General features: G+C 45.1%; 1 protein-coding gene, 1 long non-coding RNA gene and 1 other non-coding gene across 3 annotated transcripts; all 3 read right to left on the reverse strand.

Annotated features, from left to right (window-relative positions):
• Positions 1-9,025: 9,025 nt before the first annotated feature.
• LOC124684903 (ruBisCO large subunit-binding protein subunit beta, chloroplastic) lies at positions 9,026-14,960 on the reverse strand. Its single transcript, XM_047219165.1, has 15 exons — positions 14,924-14,960; positions 13,083-13,297; positions 12,856-12,981; positions 12,310-12,447; positions 12,128-12,223; positions 11,729-11,971; positions 11,406-11,640; positions 11,160-11,329; positions 10,858-10,935; positions 10,686-10,757; positions 10,449-10,553; positions 10,195-10,287; positions 10,028-10,120; positions 9,377-9,500; positions 9,026-9,259 (listed from the first exon to the last, which is right to left on the reverse strand). The coding sequence occupies exons 2-15, from the start codon at positions 13,290-13,292 to the stop codon at positions 9,246-9,248; spliced, it is 1,797 nt and encodes a 598-aa protein (XP_047075121.1). The 5' UTR covers positions 13,293-13,297; positions 14,924-14,960; the 3' UTR covers positions 9,026-9,245.
• A 2,165-nt stretch (positions 14,961-17,125) lies between these two features.
• TRNAD-GUC lies at positions 17,126-17,197 on the reverse strand. The gene has a single exon. It is a non-coding gene; the product is annotated as a tRNA-Asp (tRNA).
• Positions 17,198-17,549: 352 nt separating this feature from the next.
• Positions 17,550-19,271, reverse strand: LOC124684906. Its single transcript, XR_006997214.1, has 2 exons — positions 18,316-19,271; positions 17,550-17,886 (listed from the first exon to the last, which is right to left on the reverse strand). It is a non-coding gene; the product is annotated as an uncharacterized LOC124684906 (long non-coding RNA).
• Between the last annotated feature and the right edge of the window lie 3 nt (positions 19,272-19,274).

Here is a 19,274-nt window from a genome sequence, read left to right on the forward strand (position 1 = left end):
AAAACCAGCCTAACCCCGTTTTTTGTCACATCGATGCGCTCGCAGTCGTCCAAATTGATGCCTGAGAGTGGCTCTTGGCCTGATGTCTCCCAAACGTCCATGCCAGTTGCCGAGACCTCGACTGAATCATCTGCGTGGACGACTTCTACTTCATCTCCATCCCACTGTATTAGGCATTGGTGCATCGTGGATGGAATGCAACAGTTGGCGTGGATCCAATCTCTCCCTAGTAGGACAAGCATAGGTACTCTTGCTCGTCGACAATAAAGAACGTCGTAGGGACAGTTTTCCTTCCTACGGTCGGATCCACATTCGGAACACCTTGTGCGTCGGATGCTTGGCCGTTGAAATCGCTCAGTGTTACATTGGTCTTGATCAGATCCGAGCTAGAGCGTCCCAACCGACGTAGCATGGAGTATGGCATAATGTTAACTGCCGCTCCGGTGTCCACCAACATCTTGTTGACAGGCTGCCCATTGATGTAACCTCGCAAGTACGGGGCCTTCGGATGCTCGTAACTTCTTTCTTGCGGCTTCTCAAAGATGACCGGCCGTGGGCCGCAGTCCAATTGTGCCACAAGTGCTTCATATAATCTTGGAGCGCTAAACTCCGTTGGAAGAATGAAGACCATGTTTGTGCCAGCCGATGTATCATCATCGGCTTTCCTCTGCTTGGGGCGCCACTCTTTTCTTTGTGGCCGACCTTCTTCGTCCAGGGTTCGCTGAATTTTGGCGGCCAAATCAGGCCGTGCCTTCCTCAGCGTGTGCAGGTACAATCTTTCAGCTTCTTCCAATCCACGTAGACGCTGAACCCTTCGCTTTTGGGAACGGCTGAGCCCATCAGGGCACCACCTTGGCCGATGATACCTATCTTCTTCATCATCGTCCTTTAGTCCCTCGAGATCTTCCACCCGAGCGTACTCAGCATGTTTGTTCCGAGGTGGGAGAGGCCCTAGACGCTCGAACACGGACACGTTAGCTGCATCCTTCTTCCTTTGTTTGCATTCTGGGCAGTTCTCGATTGTTGGCAATCGGCTCATTCCTGAGTCCCAGCAATGTTTGAAGAAAGGACAGTCCCAGTGCCTATCCATGTCATCCTGCCCCCTTGACCTTCCTCCAGCGTGACGATTGTACCCGTCGTGGTTTCTATCATGCCGACGGTACCTCCTGTCCTCTGCATCAGACCGACAAATTCTCTCCTCATCTACACCGTAGCGCCGACATCGGTCGTACTGTTGCTCATATTTGTTGAGGAGATGCACGGAGAGTGGACGTTGATACCGCACGCTTCTCCCTTCTTCCTCTGTCAGGTACCGTCTGTCATCATCTCGGGGCCGGTCGCGTGGATCGGCCTCCTCTTTATCCTCACCACGGGAGTGGCTGCTTTCTGCTTCATCTTTGCCATGGCGGCTTGCAAGCCCTGCCATGTTGACACCAAAGGAGAACTCTGGCTGGCCTATGGAGTGGCTGAGATCCACCATGCTGACGCCAGACAACGGACGTGAGTTTCTATCGAGCTTGATGCCGTGCGGACGGGTCTGCTCAAAGGAGCCGATGAGTTCGGCTTCGAGGGTTGCCTTGATCTCGTCATGTTTCTTCTTGAGTTCATCAGGCAGATCCTCGTACTTGACCGGAGTGCCTTCCGCCATCTTGGCTGTAGATGGCGATGTTGTGGATGTCGAAGGTGGTCCCACCGGGCGTGCCAGAATGTGTTGACGTCAGAAACCCCCTGGCGGGCGGAGACGGGCAACACAGGTAGAGCCGGGAACAACTAGGGCTGCGGCCGGCCCCGGTCCCTCGGAGCGACGGCCCGCAAAGCCTCCCGGTCACACGTCCGATGCTATCGCAAGGGCGTGCCACCTGACCTATACCTGGTCGGGAAGGTGTGGATGATGCCTCGCTTAGTTTCCTGCATGGCATACACGTAAACATTAAATACGAGCCTCGATCGGCTCTCGAGGTTATCCCGTGAATCGGCTCAAAGAGCCGATCCACCCATAATTCGTACAAGGTGTCCGAATATATGGTGGTCCTGCTTGATCAAGGTAAAGACAATGAGATCTACGACGATTTAGGGTTTTCACCGCATAATCGGATCATCCTACTCACGATTGGGCCTCGCGCTCGCGCACGGTGACCGTAAGCCGATCCTAGACAGAGCCTAAAAACCAACACGAGGTTGATCCCCGGAACATCCTCTCTAGGGCTAGCAAACGTCACCCTACACGCCACTGGATCCTCCAACCCTTTGTAAGGCCTAACTATTGCGGATGTTAAACTAATCCTTGATGAACAAGGAGCAACCGTAACGGATCAAATCTACTAAACTATGATCAAGCGGGGTGCCGCCCCTACACCTAAGATAGGTGTAAGGGCGGCTAGATGCATGATACGAAGAACAATGCAAACCCTAACACATCTAAGATAACTACGTTGCTCGCCATCAAAAAGGCTTCAGCACGAGCAACGCATGAACAACAAGATAGGCTTGTGCTGCCTAGATCGCAAGATGCGATCTAGGCAGCATGGTGCTTACCGGAGAAACCCTCGAGACGAAGGAGTTGGCGATGCGCCGAGATTTGTTTGTGTTGAACGTTGGTTGTTGTTTTATTCCATAAACCCTAGATACATATTTATAGTCCAGCGGACTTTCTAACATGGGAATAATCCCCACCGTGTACGAGACAAACTCTAACTTTTAATCTAGATACAATCTGCTATAATTAAAGATACACGGGCAATCTAGCCCAAATTCTCCGTGCAAGGCCGTTTCAGAGATCTTCCATGTGTAATCTTCCAAGCCCATCTTGATCGCGGCCCATCTCCTGATTTAGCCAAAATCTGGTGATAACAAGTGCAACATCCCATGAAAATTTGTTGTAGCGTTTTGTGCCACGATCCGAGTTGTGTCTTCTTCATTTGGTGCCCTCAAACAGTCCAAACAGTGCAATCACTGCCATGCAAAACCTGTAGACAGTCTCGAAGCATGTCGGCTTGGCCATTTGCAGATAGTCTGCATCTGAGGGAGCTCCACATGCAAGACAACGCATAACAACCGTGCACTTATGAACAGATGGGAACCCGCAAAATCCGGTGCAGTCTTTCTTGCAGATGAAGTATAAGTCATACTCCCTGACGCCAAACACAATGTTCATTAACAGCTCCTTGTTCATCCTAAATCAGCGCAAAAATCCTTGGGTATGTGTTGCCTTGTCGGTGAAGTAGTCGGGGTCAGGCAACAGTGTGTTGGCTTGACAATGCCGGTCCTTGTTCGGCGCCTTCCCAACCCTCGAACCGCCACGTCGAGACGTGCTGACGGTGAGCAGGTGTTGGCAAAGTTAGAGAAGGTGGCATTGGCTTCCTCCTGCATGAACAGTTGCGCCATCATCTCGTCGTCATTGTACATCGTGGCGATACGCCAAACACCTTGTGGCGGTGGGCGCCGTGGGAGATGTCAATGTCGACGTTGGGTTCGGCAACCCGGCAGTGCTAGATGGTGGAGGCGTCGGCAGCGGTTTCTGGGTGGGAGGGCAAAGGTCAGGGGGAGGAGGTGAAGATGGCGATTTGGAGGGCTGGGAGACGGATCGGGAGGGGGCGGAGCGGGTGAAGAATGGGCGGGTTTGGCTGCCAAGAGGGTCCCGCAAGGAAAAATACTATATGGACGGGAGTGCTGGCGACCCCAACTCGGTCCTTCCACGTAGGGGCTGGAACGAGGTTGCCAGCGATTGTATTGAACTCCAAAACTAGCCGGCTACTTTTGAGATGCGCTAGTGTGGATCAAAAATAGCGCCGAACCCTCAAATCTCTATTGGGATAGCTATCGGGCACGCCGGTGAAGATGCTCTTCGGGGCATGTTTGGTTCATGCCATAGGCCGCCTTGGTTAAATATTGACAACCATTGGCGAGCCAAAATATTGGTTAGAGATTACTTGACCACATGTTGGCCAAGAACTTAGCAGGATTTGTGAAGGAAATGCGAAAAGAGTCAGCAAGATTCCATAGGCAACCAAACTTCCGTCAACCAACAAAGCAAAGACCAAAATATTGTAGGCTGCCAAAAAAAAATGGTAGGGAAAATTTGGGCACCAACCAAATATTTCCTACAAAGTGCCAATCACCTAGTCTAAGAAGATGGTTGGATCCGTCCGATCCACTGGTTGAGTGGTGCTTTATGGGTACCTCTAAACCCTAAACCCCTCCCCATTGCCCCCCTCCCCCCTCCCCCGCGCATTGTGAAAGGGTGCTTTGTTGCCCATTATGTTGATGGTGTAGTGGATTTGGAAGCATCGCAAAGCGCCCCTCCCATGAGTAGTCTTCTTGACACGATTCGATTCAACTCTTGATCTTGGGCTGCCCCTGGCACGGTCGGCTTTCATGCCTTGATCCTGCCACTACTTTTTTTTTTAACCTGATGCCGCTACTTGTATCTACTTGGTTGAGTTGTATGGTGCGACGTTGACTCATCCTGAGCTTGCTGTAAAAACTAATTTTTCTATAAATGCATCAAAACGCAACATAATCTCTACAAAACAATCAGGAACCAGAAATGAATCCATCTTATACTTCAACATGTCATTGACAGCAATAACTGATTGAGGAAGCATTCTTTTTTCAGATTTTGCAAGCACAAAGCCGCCACGCCAGTGATCCATGCTTTATATACTAGCTAAAATGGTGTTCAAACCATCTCAATCACACAATTTAAGTCAATGACAACTACAAACAGAATTTCCAGCTGGCCAAGATACACAAACCCCCTTCAGAAACGAATAGAAAGAAGGTACACACAAAATAACTGAATAGATACACTAATACTAACATCAAATAACTGCCTAAATGATGATGATTCCATTGTCCTACCATTTGCTCTTTATTCTGATGCTATGATGGAGTCAACTTTATATGCCAGCCTGAGAAACAGTATACACCACCAACAATAAACCCATCTTAAATGGCAGCCTAACTGGAAAGCTCGCAACTGATTTAAGTTAGCACTGAACTACTACAGATATAAAAGGCATGTGGATTAACACACTGATAGTATAGTGCATCAATCTACACAAGCCCACAACAGACACAGGAAGTCTGGTGGCTGAATAATGTAGATGTAATAAGAACAATTAGTTTGATGCATTCTATAAGCATCTTCCTCTCTAAGCTTCTCCTTGAGTTTCAGTTTCAGTCTGTGCAACAAACCTATATGGCAAGATGTTTGTAAGTTGTAACTCTTTTTATTTTCATCAACAATGGGTTAGAAAGAACCATAGATGACCGAGTTGAAATCCAGGGTAACAGCAGCACTAGCATAGACACTGAAAACATGCATATAAACACAAGACCTCTAGCTATCAACTATGATCAAATCTAATCTTTCTTCATAGCTCTATCAAGTGCCAATTCGATGTCATGAACGCATACTATGTGTAGCAGTGTTGTAGGTAAGGAAATATTCTGCAAAGCTCAATCAAATAGATGCTGGCTTCATCTAGATGCGCACGCTAACACTTGCATGGTTACCGGGAACGGTAGTAAATTTAACTACTAGTATATAATGCAATATATCCAAGAAAGAATAATGGCCTTCTGGAAATCTCAAGGCTTTCATACTGTTACAGTACAAGAGTCGATACTAATTTCTGCAAGTCACCAAACAAGAGTTTCTAGTACTATGTTATAAGCACACATGTATGCAAAATTTATTCAGTTGGCCCTCCAGCAAGTACCATAATGCCACGGCAAGTGATTGACAACCGCATCAGCCACATCGCTACGTCTGTTTGCCCGCTGTGTGAGAATCATATACTAAGGTTACTGATCAACAGATTAAGCGCATGTTCCTTCCGACAATCAGTTAGTTGTGAACCAAAAGGCTTTCGTCAAAACAAGAACTAGGGATCAACTCATCCATACCCCTGATCATGACACACCTACACAACGTTGTTCTCCATCTCAAGAAGACTGTCTACGCCCTGTAACGTCGTTGCTTATCATGGCCGCGAGGACTTTGTCGTCGTTACCATTATAGAAGCATCCTCTTTCCTTTGCATCGACCACTATATCCTTTGCATCACAAGTAACGCCTCCAAGAAAAAAATAATGCACAAACGTTGTCATCGTCCGATCGAAAATCTAAGCACCATCTTCTACCGCGAGGTGTTGAGGTTGAACTTTTCAAGGCCATTAAGCACATCCTCTGGTAACTGTAAATCAGGTAGTTCTGGCAACAGTGAATTTATATCTTGAAGCCTGTCATCAGACAAGGAAACTTACATAACCATCGCAACATACTGCGAGGATAGTCGCTAGAAACTAAATCATGTGATGGAGAGCACACAGAAATGGAGAGCATGCCCCTGGAGTATACTCTGCTATCTTGCTAATGAGCCTAAGATCCGGAAACGTCTCCGTTCGGAGCCTCAGTGCATCCAGTATGCGATTGGACGACTTGATTGATCAGGAACACCGCGAAGAGACGCCCATGTTCTTTGACGGCAGGGAAGCTACCTGACAGCAGCTCTTTTTTTCGAAATGGGGAAAATATCACCAGCTTCTGCATCTAAGAGCTGCACATGATTTTTTTAATTAGATTATTCACAACACCTTACAAAAGCAATACAAAAGATCAACCTCGAAGCCACCTCGCTAAACCTATAGTGGGATGAAGGGGTGACAATACACCAACTCACATCATCCAAAAAACCAAATGTCTTCCCAAGACGTCCAAAAGCAGGTGAGAAGCACATCCAGTCAAGCAGACTCTCAGCGCACGCCAACGCACACGCCACAGAAGTTGCCACCGTCGTCTTCCTCGACCCCATCTTCAAGAGAGATCATCGCATTAACCTTGCAAGACCTGCCGTCGATGGCACCATGACGCCAGACAGCTCCACCATCCTACACGCATACATCATCCCGCATCCATTGTCGATACCCTACAACACCATGCCACCGAGACTCAGCGCCATCAATGTGGTAGATGAATACCACTCCACCAACATCCGCCAACATCCTGTTCCAAAAACGATGGCCCAACAGGTAAAACAACGCAGGTAGCGCCGCCATCGTTTGATCCGGGAGACTCAGATCTAGGGTTTCCCCCGGAGCAATACGAGTGGATAGATGCAAGTTGCGACGGTGATGCCTTCAAGAAGTTAACGACGCGTAACGTCGCCATCGCCTGCCATGATCAGGATCGGAGCACGATTTTCACTGGGAGCCGCATATCTTCAACTCGCTGAGTGACGAGACAAGCAAAGACAATACCTTCGACAAGGTAACGACGCCAACCTGACGGCAGCTCTACCGTGGTGCATTTGCCATCGTTGGTCCCGGTTTCACCTGTAACTACACCTATGACATATGGCTTCAAGTCGGAGTACTGCATTGGCTTCTGATGCGTGAACACTAGTATATCCTCGTCCTCTGGAGAATAACAACTATCTGATGGTGTAGCTGCCTTAAACGAGACACGCCTATCCTGATTCTGGGCCACTTGAGCCACGGGCGCATGCCTGATGTCTTCCAGCACAGAGCAGAGATGGGACGAGTTTATTCCATCAATGGCACACCTCGGATGATCTTGTGTACAGCTACTTGTTCTTTTATGTGCATTACAAGTGAGAGTTGCTGGAATTCTTTCAACCTGAAGGACATAGGAATTAGCAGGTTGTCAGTTAACAGGACAGTTGCGCTAGGGATGCGCGGTAACATCAGCACATGCACAACTACTTCTCTTTTGTGCATTACACATAGAAGCATCTTATTTAGAGGAGAACAATTAGAACTAAGAAAACATATAGCAGAAGAAGTGGCAACTCGCTTGGTTCTTGAAGAAATCCTCATTGAGCAAATCCTGAAGTTCCGATAAGACCCTCGCCTCCACCGGCTCCTTGTACTTCCTTCGCCTCCATCGTCTTCTCCTTGTGCTGCTCCGAAGCCAACTCGCTGTACACGGTCAACTTTGCTAACAGACCATCCAACTTCTCCACCTGTTCCTGCGCCGTCATAGCGCCGGCGTCATTGCCACCGCTCTTGTTCGTCAGGCGCCGCACCCCGCCAGTCAAGGAAGCTTCTGGTCGCAGATGGCCAGTGTCTTACGGTACTTCAATGCTGCTGATGTGAGGCGGCGAGGAACCAGACAGTGGCACAGAGCCGTGGCCATGAGATGCATACCTGGCGGTAGGGTTGTTGGTGGAGTCCCCTCGATGTCCGGCAGTTGGTTTCCAGTGTGGACAAGCGCAGGCAGGAAGATGGAACGATCGGCGTTCTAGTTGTAGTGTAGTTTTTTTTTACATAGTTGTAGACTTGTTGTAGTGTAGTGATGATGAATTAAAAGGGGAAAAAATAGTAGGACCCCTAGTCTTCCAAGGTGGGCTACTGTTACCTGTCCTGCTGGGCTGGTTTTCTGTATCCGGCCTGCTATACAGGTGCGCGTTTGAGTGTTGGCTCTAGAGTCTAGATGGTCGCTTCTATATCCGTAGTATATCGTGCATATGCACTCGACTCAAATTTTGCACCACACTAATTCAAATATGATTCTACAGAAAATACTTATTTCGATAAACTAGAACAAATTTACATATACGTCTTATGTTTTAGAAAGGAGGGAGTAGTGTTTTTTGCGTCACCTGAAAGTCCTAGAGATGAAGAGCTCTGGCTGCAGATGACTTTAATTGTTGTACAGATTGAGTTCAGGCACAAGTGTTTAACCCTTGTGTGCCAGTTTATCTGTCGTGGACTCGTGGATTAGCTCCAGCAGCAACTACCTACAGAAAAAGAATGGATCTTTTCTTTATAAACTGAACTGCTACCACAGTATGCAATAAATTATGTTTTGTACCTGACAAGAACCACATATATGGTAATCTCCTCATCAGCTAAATCATGGTGTCACAGGAAGCTTCTCTAACCAATGTGGCAATATAGATCCAAGAAATGCCAAGCTCCCCCGGCAGGTGGCTGGCCTCGGGTTTTCATCAAGAAAAAAAATTTAACTGGGAAGAAAGAAAGTTCGGAGCAAAACATGTAAGATTCCAACATTTTTCCACGTAAAAAGGTATGTTCCAATTACATCAAGAATTCCACTAACGTTTCTCTGTTTATTTCGCCTTTACGGCGGCACAACACATCACATTGTTATCTCGAGACTACATCATCGACCTCTCTAGGCAAAACTTGGTTCGTGCTACCAAAAATAACTGATGAGCGCCGCTTTTCCTCCGCTGGTGAAACTCCGCCATCATTCATCAGTACCCGTAGCCTGGCGGTGATCAAAGCACAAAAGCAGCAACAGTCAACAGCATGTTTCATTTCAAAAGAGGTTTGCAGAAAATAAAGCTTGGTCCGGGAAATGTTGGTCATAGCAATGGTCACGAACCGGAGTTGTCCATTGGGTTAGCGAGGGGCGCGGGCTCAGCTTCCTTGATCTCAACGACAACAACGTCCGATGTCAGGAAGGTCTTGGCCACCGACGCAGCATGCTCCAGGCAACATCTCACCACCTGTGTTGGACATTTCATCATCGTCAGGAAACCGGACTCTTCATAGAGTCACACTTCAGTCACACCAAAAAAAATTGTGTGCAAGAGAAAGAAGGAACCAAATCATAACCACGTGCAAGGGGTACAGTACAACATGTTCCTTTTCCGATCATTGTTCTCAAACCAGATTTAAGCAAAGCAGATACATTTAGTTGTTCTTTACTTCTTTTATCCCTTTGCAGTTCCCGAAGTTCTTTCACAGTGATACAAAATTGAAGCTAGCAATATAGGCTACCTTTGTTTATCCTTTTGGTTCCCTCTTGTCTTTCTAGGACTAGACACTACAAGATTAGATCAGGACACTTTATCCCAAAGTAGCAAGACTAAATCCCCCAAAAGAAAAAGGGCACTGATCTAAGAAAAAATAGGATGCAACCCCAATAGCAAAGACAGAATAATGATGCCCAAAACTGCATGACCACCTAACCTAACTGCAATATCAATTTCATAATGGTGAAAGCAAGAGTGGCAGGAGGAGGGCTACAAACCTTAGTGGGGTCAATGATACCAGCAGCCATCAAGTCCTCATACTGCCCAGTAGCAGCATTGTAGCCGAACTTGGTGTTGTCGTTAGAAAGAACCTGGCACAGCAGCATTTTTCATGTTATGCAGATCCACGCGGGAAAATACCCCATTTTGAGTAACAAGCTCTAACCTTCTCAGTGACAACACTGCCATTGACACCGGCATTCTTGGCGATCAATTTAAGTGGGTAGCACAATGCCCTCCTCACTATTTCAGCACCGACCTAGAAAAATGGCAGTAACGTGTCAAACTGAAGCGCCAAACATGATAGTATCTGACTCATGTAGAGTAGTTGCATTGGGTTGAAAGGCTTAGAAGTGTAATGGAATTTCATCCTGAGTAAAATACTCAAAGGATAGCAGAGTGGATTCATTTTGTTTTCACCTTCTGTTCATCATTCTCCAAGGTCTCCTTGATGGCATCAACTTTAGCAGCCAGTCTCAAAAGAGTGCACCCTCCACCAACAACAATACCTTCCTCAACGGCAGCCTGCAAGGAGAAAGAGGCAATTGAGAATGTTTGAAGAAACAACAAACTAATGGACTTAAATCCTGCTTTCTTGAGGAAGCAGATGAATGTGGCATCTTAAAATGTTTATTGACATGACATCAACTGACTTACCTTAGTCGCATTCAGAGCATCCTCAACTCTCAACTTTTTCTCTTTAAGTTCGGTTTCTGTTTGTGCTCCCACCTATCAAGTAAAAAACCATGACTTATAGTTACCACATCACCCTTCTTTCGAACTGAGAAAAAAAAAAGCAGCATGCAAAAAAGTATGTCCTTGTTAATACCTGAATGACAGCAACACCACCAGCAAGCTTTGCTATCCTCTCATTGAGCTTTTCCTTTTCGTAATCTTGTTCCGCTGCCTGAAAGTTAGCCATAACAACTTAGGACCGGAATTAATATTGCCGCACAGAGCTAACACAAACAAATTTCCAATCTGCGGCTAGGATGAAGCTGTAGACAAACAATATTACATTCTAATAACAGGATACGAATTTCCAAGCTACACCCAGAAACAAGCATGATGAAATGGAGCCTTCCAGAACTACGCTACCGAGCCAAGTGACCCAAAAAGTAAATAGCATACCTCAATGAGATTTTTGATCTGTGCAACCCTCTTCGACACTTCTTCCTGGGTGCTGCCATCACCAACTATGGTTGTCGACTCTTTGGTAAGGACAACCTTCGCTGCCGTTCCTAGAACTGATTTGTCTGCCTTGTCAAGTGACAGGCCCACCTCGTCTCTGATTACAGTTCCTGCAGAAATAATGAGTGTCACAAACAAGAAGCATCGGTGATCACGATAACACTCCAGAATGTATGTTCGTCTCACCTCCAGTCAAGATGGCAATATCATCCAGGTACTGGGTCTTGCGCTCTCCAAACCCAGGTGCCTTGATAGCACAGATTTTCAAAGATCCTCTAAGCTTGTTGACAACAAGGGTCGCAAGAGCCTCCTGCTCAATATCCTCAGCAATTATCAGAATTGGGTACTGACCCCTAATGGCTTCCTCCAGAACATTGATAAGATCCCTCGCGTTGGTGATCTTTTTGTCCACCAAAAGGAGCTGAAGATACAACATATCAATAATCTGAGCCATAAAGATAGTGAGCAGCAGAAAATACAAACTAACAGCTGCTCAGATTCCGGCGTACCTTGCAGTTCTCGTACTCTGTGGTCATCTTCTCACTGTCAGTCACAAAATAAGGAGAGATATAACCACGCTCAAACTGCATTCCCTCCACAACATAGAGATTGTTCTCGGAACTTCTCCCTTCTTCGAGGGTAACAACACCCTTCCGGCCAACCTTGCTCATAGCCTCAGCTATCATGTTACCAATTTCGTAGTTGTTGCCAGCACTAACTGCAGCAACATCTGCAAGCTCACTATCTTCAACCTGGAGCAAGAAAATGCTATTGTAAGTATGCTGCCTACACCAACAGTCATCTGACCCAACTCAGGCATTGGTAAAATATTGGCATATTGCTGAGGGGCAGATTGGCAGAACTAGAACCATTTTGACAGCATAACAGCTTAAGAGTTTAAATTCTACCTCCTTTGACATTTTCTTTAGTTCCTCAACAAGTGCTTTCGCTGTTTTCTCGATACCACGAGTAATTTGTACAGGATTAGCACCAGCTGCAATAACCTGAATAAAGCAGACAAATTTTTAGGTTTACAGAATAGAGAATCATACAGGTAATGAATAATCTCTACTAGTGGGTAGTGGCATACCTTAACACCCTCAGCAATGAGACCCTGAGCAAGGACCACAGAAGTAGTTGTCCCATCACCAGCTAAATCATTGGTCTTCGCTGCGGCTTGCCTAACCAACTTAGCTCCAATATTTTCAACAGGGTCCTCCAGCTCAACCTGCAGTAAATAATTGTTACTGGAAGCTCTGATTTTAAACTAACCATGAATTGCGGGACAAGAACCCCCAGGCCTGCAGTACAGACTCATTCAATAATAAAATCCAACAAATCTTCAACCCTTCGTATGATACAAACAGAAGGTGCAGCAGCATCAGAGTCGTACAGAAAACAGTGAACTAGTTGGGCTTGTGTGCTCATCTTGTCATCAGAAAGTATTACAACAGGATCATGTAAATTAATTGTGATGTCATGCAAAATCATATGCATCAACAATGAAATAAACATAGTTAGATTGCTGTATGATCACTGAACACAACTATCTCAGTGGAAGTGTAAGAATAACAAGCAAATCCTGGAGTGCCATAGCGATAATCAAAAGCTCTAACATGATAACATTGCAATGTACCTCTCTTGCAACTGTAACACCATCATTGACAATCCTAGGGGACCCATACTTGCTCTCCAAAACAACATTCCTTCCTTTTGGTCCCAATGTAACTCCAACAAGATCCGCAAGCTTATTGACTCCAGCCTAAGATATAGAAACAACATATTAGTGTATGTTCAAGGGTCACCAGGCACCGCCATATAGTAAGAATTAAATATAGTATGTGCAAGAGGTGAGAAGCTCACCTGTAGCTTCTTGGTGGCTGAGCCATCCTTGTTGAAGTAAAGCTCCTTAGCTGCTTTTACTCTGAAGCTGCATCTCCTCTGAGGACGCGCATTCCGTGGCCGGCTGGCAAGGGAGATAGATGATACTGAGAATGGCTTCTTGTCCGATACAATGCCAGTTGGAGCTGCCATGAGCCCAGCAGTAGAAGTAGCACCGAATGGTGAAGCCATGTTTTCTGTGCAGCAAGAGTGATGATATCAGAATCACAGAACATCACAAAACGTATAAAATACAAAACCCATAATACGGAGATCATGGAGCACAAGAGAACACATACGCAACCTTCACTTCAAATAATGGAAGTGGAGGTGACTACAAGTAACTCAGGCACTAAATCAAAATAAAAGGTTCAGTTGTTTGTGTATTGAAATGAAAAATGAAAATGGCCAATGGATCGCCATGCTTTGTGTCTGAGCCACACGCACAAGCTTCACCTCAGATTATGGAAGTGGATGCGACTACAAGTAACTAAGGCAGTAAATCAAAATAAAAGGTTCAATTGTTTGTGTATTGAAAAGAAAAATGAAACCAATGGATCTCCATGCTTTGTGTCTGAGGCATCAACATAAAGGAACAGTTGAAACAAAATTTCCAGGTACATTACACCCTGTTAAAAGTCTACACATATACACCCAAACAGGATATATATAAGCAGGGTGTTTCCAGGTGTATCAGCTGTAAACATATATTTATGGATGTTCCTGAAGTTCGCAACATTTAGACTCAGAAAAAGACAGTGCGTTCAATACTCTACTGAGGTACTGGCCCCAATTTATTTTCTAGTAACAACACGTATGAAAACCAATAGAGTGCAGACAAGTTCAATTGTACATGCTATCCACCCACCCAAACAATATTTTGATTCAAACCATTTGTAACAGACTGGCAGACAAATCAGACAGGCGAGCTCAAAGACACCCTGCAGAAAGGCGAGCTCAAAAACACCCTGCAGAAAGGCGAGCTCAAAAACACCCTGCAGAAAGGCAATTCACAGTGTCACACCCTTTGGCACCTCTTGTTTGGTTTCCCCGACCCAGCTCAGTTCTTTTGGCGGCTTCTCCGAGAAGCTGCCCTCCCCCCAGCTTCCCGGAGAAGCCGCACCAAAAATTTAGGGAGGCTTCCGGACTAGTCTAGTCTAGACCATTTCGGAAGCCTTTCAAAATTTTGGGGGCGGCTTTCCCAGGAAGCTGGGGGGAGGGCAGCTTCTCGGAGAAGCCACCAAAAGAACTGAGAGCTTGTAACACTGTGGCAGTTGGGAGAGTAGGCGTGAGTGGGGAGCTGCCACCTCTTGTTGGCATTACGACTTTGCCTTCTTGGCACCCTTCTACATGATTGATACACCTCTCCATGGTGTATTCTCAAAAAAAAAAAAAAAAAACCCTTTGGCAGCTGCTACACTAACAAATTCGACAAAAAAAAAAAGGCTACACCATTCTTCACTAATGTACCAAATACAACGGGCTAAGTACAAATTCGCAAACTCAGAGAGCCTAGGAAGCACCAATAGCACACGGCATCTGGGTAAAACTGCTCTAACCCCACTAAGCAAACAGTAGCAGATACAACATCCCAGACCAAGAACCACACGCCGGTCAATTTCGGCCGGAAAAAGAACTGGAGCCCCCTCCCTGCGCCCGAATTCACATCCTACGAACTAGAATCGGAACACTTGGTGACCATCCAATCAAATCCTCAGGCCACCACGCGCAAATGCGACGAGCGAATTGGGCGGGCGAGGAGCGAGGCGGCCCCGCGAGGAGGGGGCTGGAGAGTGGGGAGGGATAGGGGTTGGGGCCATTACCTTGGCGCCTCGGCGGAGGAGGAGGAGGCGGGGGCGGGCGGAGAGGATAAGGCTGCGCTGCCTCGGGAGGGGTCTGCTACGGGTGAGGAGGGGTTTGGTGGTATGGTTGGGGGAAGGAGAAGGAAGGGGATGGATGAGGTCTTAAATACACGCAAGGGTTTTGCAAAGGGGCTTGCCATCTTTCATTTACACCCCTTGGATGACTATGTTTTTATTCCTTTCCATGGAAAAAAACCATATTAAAGAAAAATCAATTTAATATACTAGTATAAAGGTCTACACTTTTAGGGGGGTACCCTCCTCGACATAGGCTCCAACCATGAGGGTTTCCCCCGATACGTGGAAGGGATTGGGGAGGAGGTACAACCGACGCCGTACATGAGGGCATGGAGATACCCTCAGGCGTCACCGCGTCGACGACGGACATGCCAAAAGTGATTCGCTAAGTGATGTAGGAAAACATTTCAAGAAATTATACTCCCAGCATACTAAAATAAATATCTTAACTAGTATCTACAAGCAAAATGCATCTAGGTGCATCAGTATCTAGATAAAATTAAAACACTCATTTTAGGATAGAGGTAGTACAAAAGGTGAAGAAAGGGGATGAGGTCTTAAATACACACAAGAGGTTTACATAGGGGCTTGGTATCTTTCATTTACACCCTTGAATTAGTAATTTTTTTATTCCCTTTCGAAAAAAATCTTAAAAGAAAAAAAAAGTCAATTGAATATAGTAGGAAGGTCTGAAATTTTAGGGGTGGGGGGATATGTACACTAAATAAGAGTCAACTTAGATGGATTATGAAGAAGGATTCATAATTGATGAAGAAAATTTCTTGAAAATGTAATTTTTTATAAACACACTAAAGACAAATATGCTTAGAAATGCATACACACATTCATCTCTACAAATGCATGCACACATACCTTCACCCTACCCGAGGAAGCACCTTGGAGAGACTAAATTGGAGGGTCTTGGTATTGACGAAATCACCACTACATACGTCTAGCTATCAATGTGGACGATAATTTTAGCATGGTATCAACATATAGCAAATACAACTAGCATTGCTTACCTTTGTGTCCATCAGCCACAGACTCATAGCTATCGCTATCGACAATAATTTAATCATGGTATCAACATATAGCAAATACAACTAACATTGCTTACCTTTGTGTCCATCAGCAAGACCATGTGGCAATTGTGTGCCTTCGATCATGATTGTGGGTGTGAACTATGGTCATGCGAGTACCTTTGTCATGTCATAACTTAGAATTGTAGATTTAAGTGGAGAGAGATGTAACTCTTATCTCTATTAATTGTAAGATAAAGAACAAAATGACATATTTAGCCACATGGTAAAATAATATAAAGATATAGAGAACAACACTAGCATAGAACTGGAATTGCGGGTGGACCTGGAAATGTAGCACTTCGTGTTTATAAAACCAACTTTACTATGAGGCTAGCAACAATCAGATAATTACTATGAGGTTCTAAGAGGGTTCCAGGTTGAACAGCGTAATTTTCCAGGGCGTGTGACATAAGGGTGTGTTCGGTTTCGGGATGGGGTGGAATGTGGAACCATTCCATTCTAATGTCACGGAACCGTTCCATCCTTGTGTTCGGTTTGGACAAATTTTTTGTCACGGAACGGTTCCATCCCTGTGTTCGGTTTTGGAATGGGATGAGAATGGAATGGAATGGGTGAGATTAGTCACCCGATTAATTATTCTAAACTCGATTAATTATTTACTAAACTTGATTAAGTAGTGCTAAACTTGATTAATTATTGCTAACTTGGTTAATTATTGCTAAACTTTAATTAATCAGGCTGAGACATTCACCCATTCCACTTGGTCCGGCCGAATCGGCCGGACGAGTTGGTTCCGCATCTGAAGGGAATATACCATTCCAAGGAACCGTTCCATTCCACTTCATCCCCAAACCGAACACAAGAATGAGTTCTAGGAACGGAACGATTCCATTCCATTCCACTCCATCCCGGAACCGAACGCACTGTAAAAGAGCGCCTGGACGGGCCGGTCTAGCACGAGCGATCGAAGCGCACCCTCGACCGTTGTGGAAGCGTCTAGAAGATGCAGCGGGCCAGGATTAGGCTCTAAACTGGCCGAAATGGCCACAGCTTCGGCCCACGGAGCAAATGGGCCTGAACGGCGACGAGGGACAAAAAAAAACGCCGTTGCCGGGGATCGAACCCGGGTCACCCGCGTGACAGGCGGGAATACTTACCACTATACTACAACGACTTTGATGCTATATTTTCCCTGGTTACCGATATTTCTTTTCACTAGTACAAATACCCGTGCGTTGCCACGGACCCTAAAATTTCATTTCTCAATGCACATATATAATTCACAACTTGTTATGAAAATTCAAAAAAAAATTAGGAATATTATAATATACTACAGGATGATAATATCGAACACAATATCAATATTAGCATTGTTGTGCATCAATTTTACGTCTTCTTATTACTCTTCCGTGTTATAAGTTCCACATCTGTGTTCTGGGTCAAGTTTTCAGTGGTATATGAAGGAACATACTACTAATCAGCATTTCAATCGTCAACATAACTTCTTTCAAAGGTTACTTTTGATATGTTTCATAATTTTTTCATGTTAATTATATTTTATACCTAATCATAAATGGAGTTACAATTCATATGGGTAACACGACATCGAGAGTTGTGGCAAACCCTCCATGTTTAAGTGTCGATCAACCGGATTACACTCTGTGTATTACACTTTTTCCTAACACAAAGAGACTTTTCACAACTCTCCCTCCCTCACTCACTCTCTCACATAAAACACAGTGCTCCAAAGTACCAAGGCATGGAAAGGTTGCATCTGTCACCCTTCTCCTTTCCCGCCAGCAGCTTAGCTTCACCTCTTTCGCTGTTTTGCTACCACACCACTGTGCAACATTGTCACCCTCTCTGCAAGTATAGAAAATCGTCAGCACTTATTGCGCGTGGAGAATAACTGTGATGTGCATTCATTTCAATAAACTACATCACAACATAGCCACAATGTAGCATCAAAATCAAAAGTTACTCATGTTCATGTGTAGATCTGTACCAACCCAACATTTTCTCTCTGTTGGTATTATCTTGTCAAGATCTAACGCAACAATGTGCTGTAACACAATATTTAACTACTTTTTTTTTGCGAATACAATATTTAACTACTTGTAGAAAGGAACAAAGCAACTAATCTAGAGATACAAATGGTACCCACCTCTTTATTACAATCAGAGCAAAACAAATATATTTTGGCAACTAAGGCGAGATAAAACATTGGGAACTTACACTGTAGGCAGTCAATTTTTCAGTAGTGCAGTTAGAAATTAAATGGACATACCGCACCTTCTAACCACTATTTGTAGGAGTACCACATTGAGCCTGTTGTGGAGTGCAAAGTTAGATTGTAATTGTCAAATGAGTGACCTATATCAAGTCATACAATGGGTAAATATAAGGTAAGACACAGATTGTGCAGCAGAATTGAAAACAGGCTACAAACAGTCAATGAAGTTGGATTTACAATTGGATAATGCAAAACCAGCACTCAATCAATACATGAGAAAGAAACCAACTTTCCTCAGAGGATAAGAAACAGAACAATACAACTCACCCGTTGGATCTAGATGCATTTCTTTCACCCTCACTATCCGCCAGACAATCAAAAACGACTGCGTTGGATCTAGATGCATTTCTTTCACCCTCACTATCCGCCAGACAATCAAAAACGACTGCATTCGCATGCGATCGGCAAACATCTGCTCCAAAATGAAAAATTCAGATGACATGTATTTCCTTGGCTGCCTAAATTCAAATACAGTTTCAATGCAAATAGCTTATACCAGAACAAACATCAACAAGAATCGTTTGAGTTATGGATACAATAGAAGATGTTAAAAATAAAACACGACCGAGATGCAGAATCATCAGCAAGATCAAATAGCTTGTGCCAGAACTAAAAAACAAGGAGATAAAAAGAAAGGATGCAACCTGGGTACTGAGCTACTCTACCATCAATTAATCAGCCTATCACATCGAATCTCCAACGCTTCAACCAGGGTCCTCAATCCATTGTACTCCCTCCGTCCCGTGGAACTTGTCGGAGCCGTAGTGTAATTTACATTTTGCAGAAAGTCCCTTGTACATTGAAAGCTTCTCAAAATTGTCCTGGACATCAACAATTGGAAACTGATTCTTCCGTATTGGGTGCTCCTCACCATCTGCCGCCGTTTTGGACCACCGTCTGGCATTGCCCTCCACACGAAGGGCCTCCTCCAACTCACGCATCTCCGCCTCCAGCACTG

This window comes from Lolium rigidum, chromosome 1 (genome assembly GCF_022539505.1).
Source record: "Lolium rigidum isolate FL_2022 chromosome 1, APGP_CSIRO_Lrig_0.1, whole genome shotgun sequence".
Classification (NCBI taxonomy): domain Eukaryota; kingdom Viridiplantae; phylum Streptophyta; class Magnoliopsida; order Poales; family Poaceae; genus Lolium; species Lolium rigidum.

Coding starts and splice junctions, on each gene's coding strand:
- LOC124684903 (XM_047219165.1), bottom strand. CDS start 13,292: ATGGCTTCACCATTCGGTGCTACTTCTACTGCTGGGCTCATGGCAGCT. Junction 10,121..10,194: donor GCAGTGTTGTCACTGAGAAG/GTTAGAGCTTGT, acceptor CTGCTGTGCCAG/GTTCTTTCTAACGACAACAC. Junction 9,501..10,027: donor GTATCATTGACCCCACTAAG/GTTTGTAGCCCT, acceptor TGTCCAACACAG/GTGGTGAGATGTTGCCTGGA.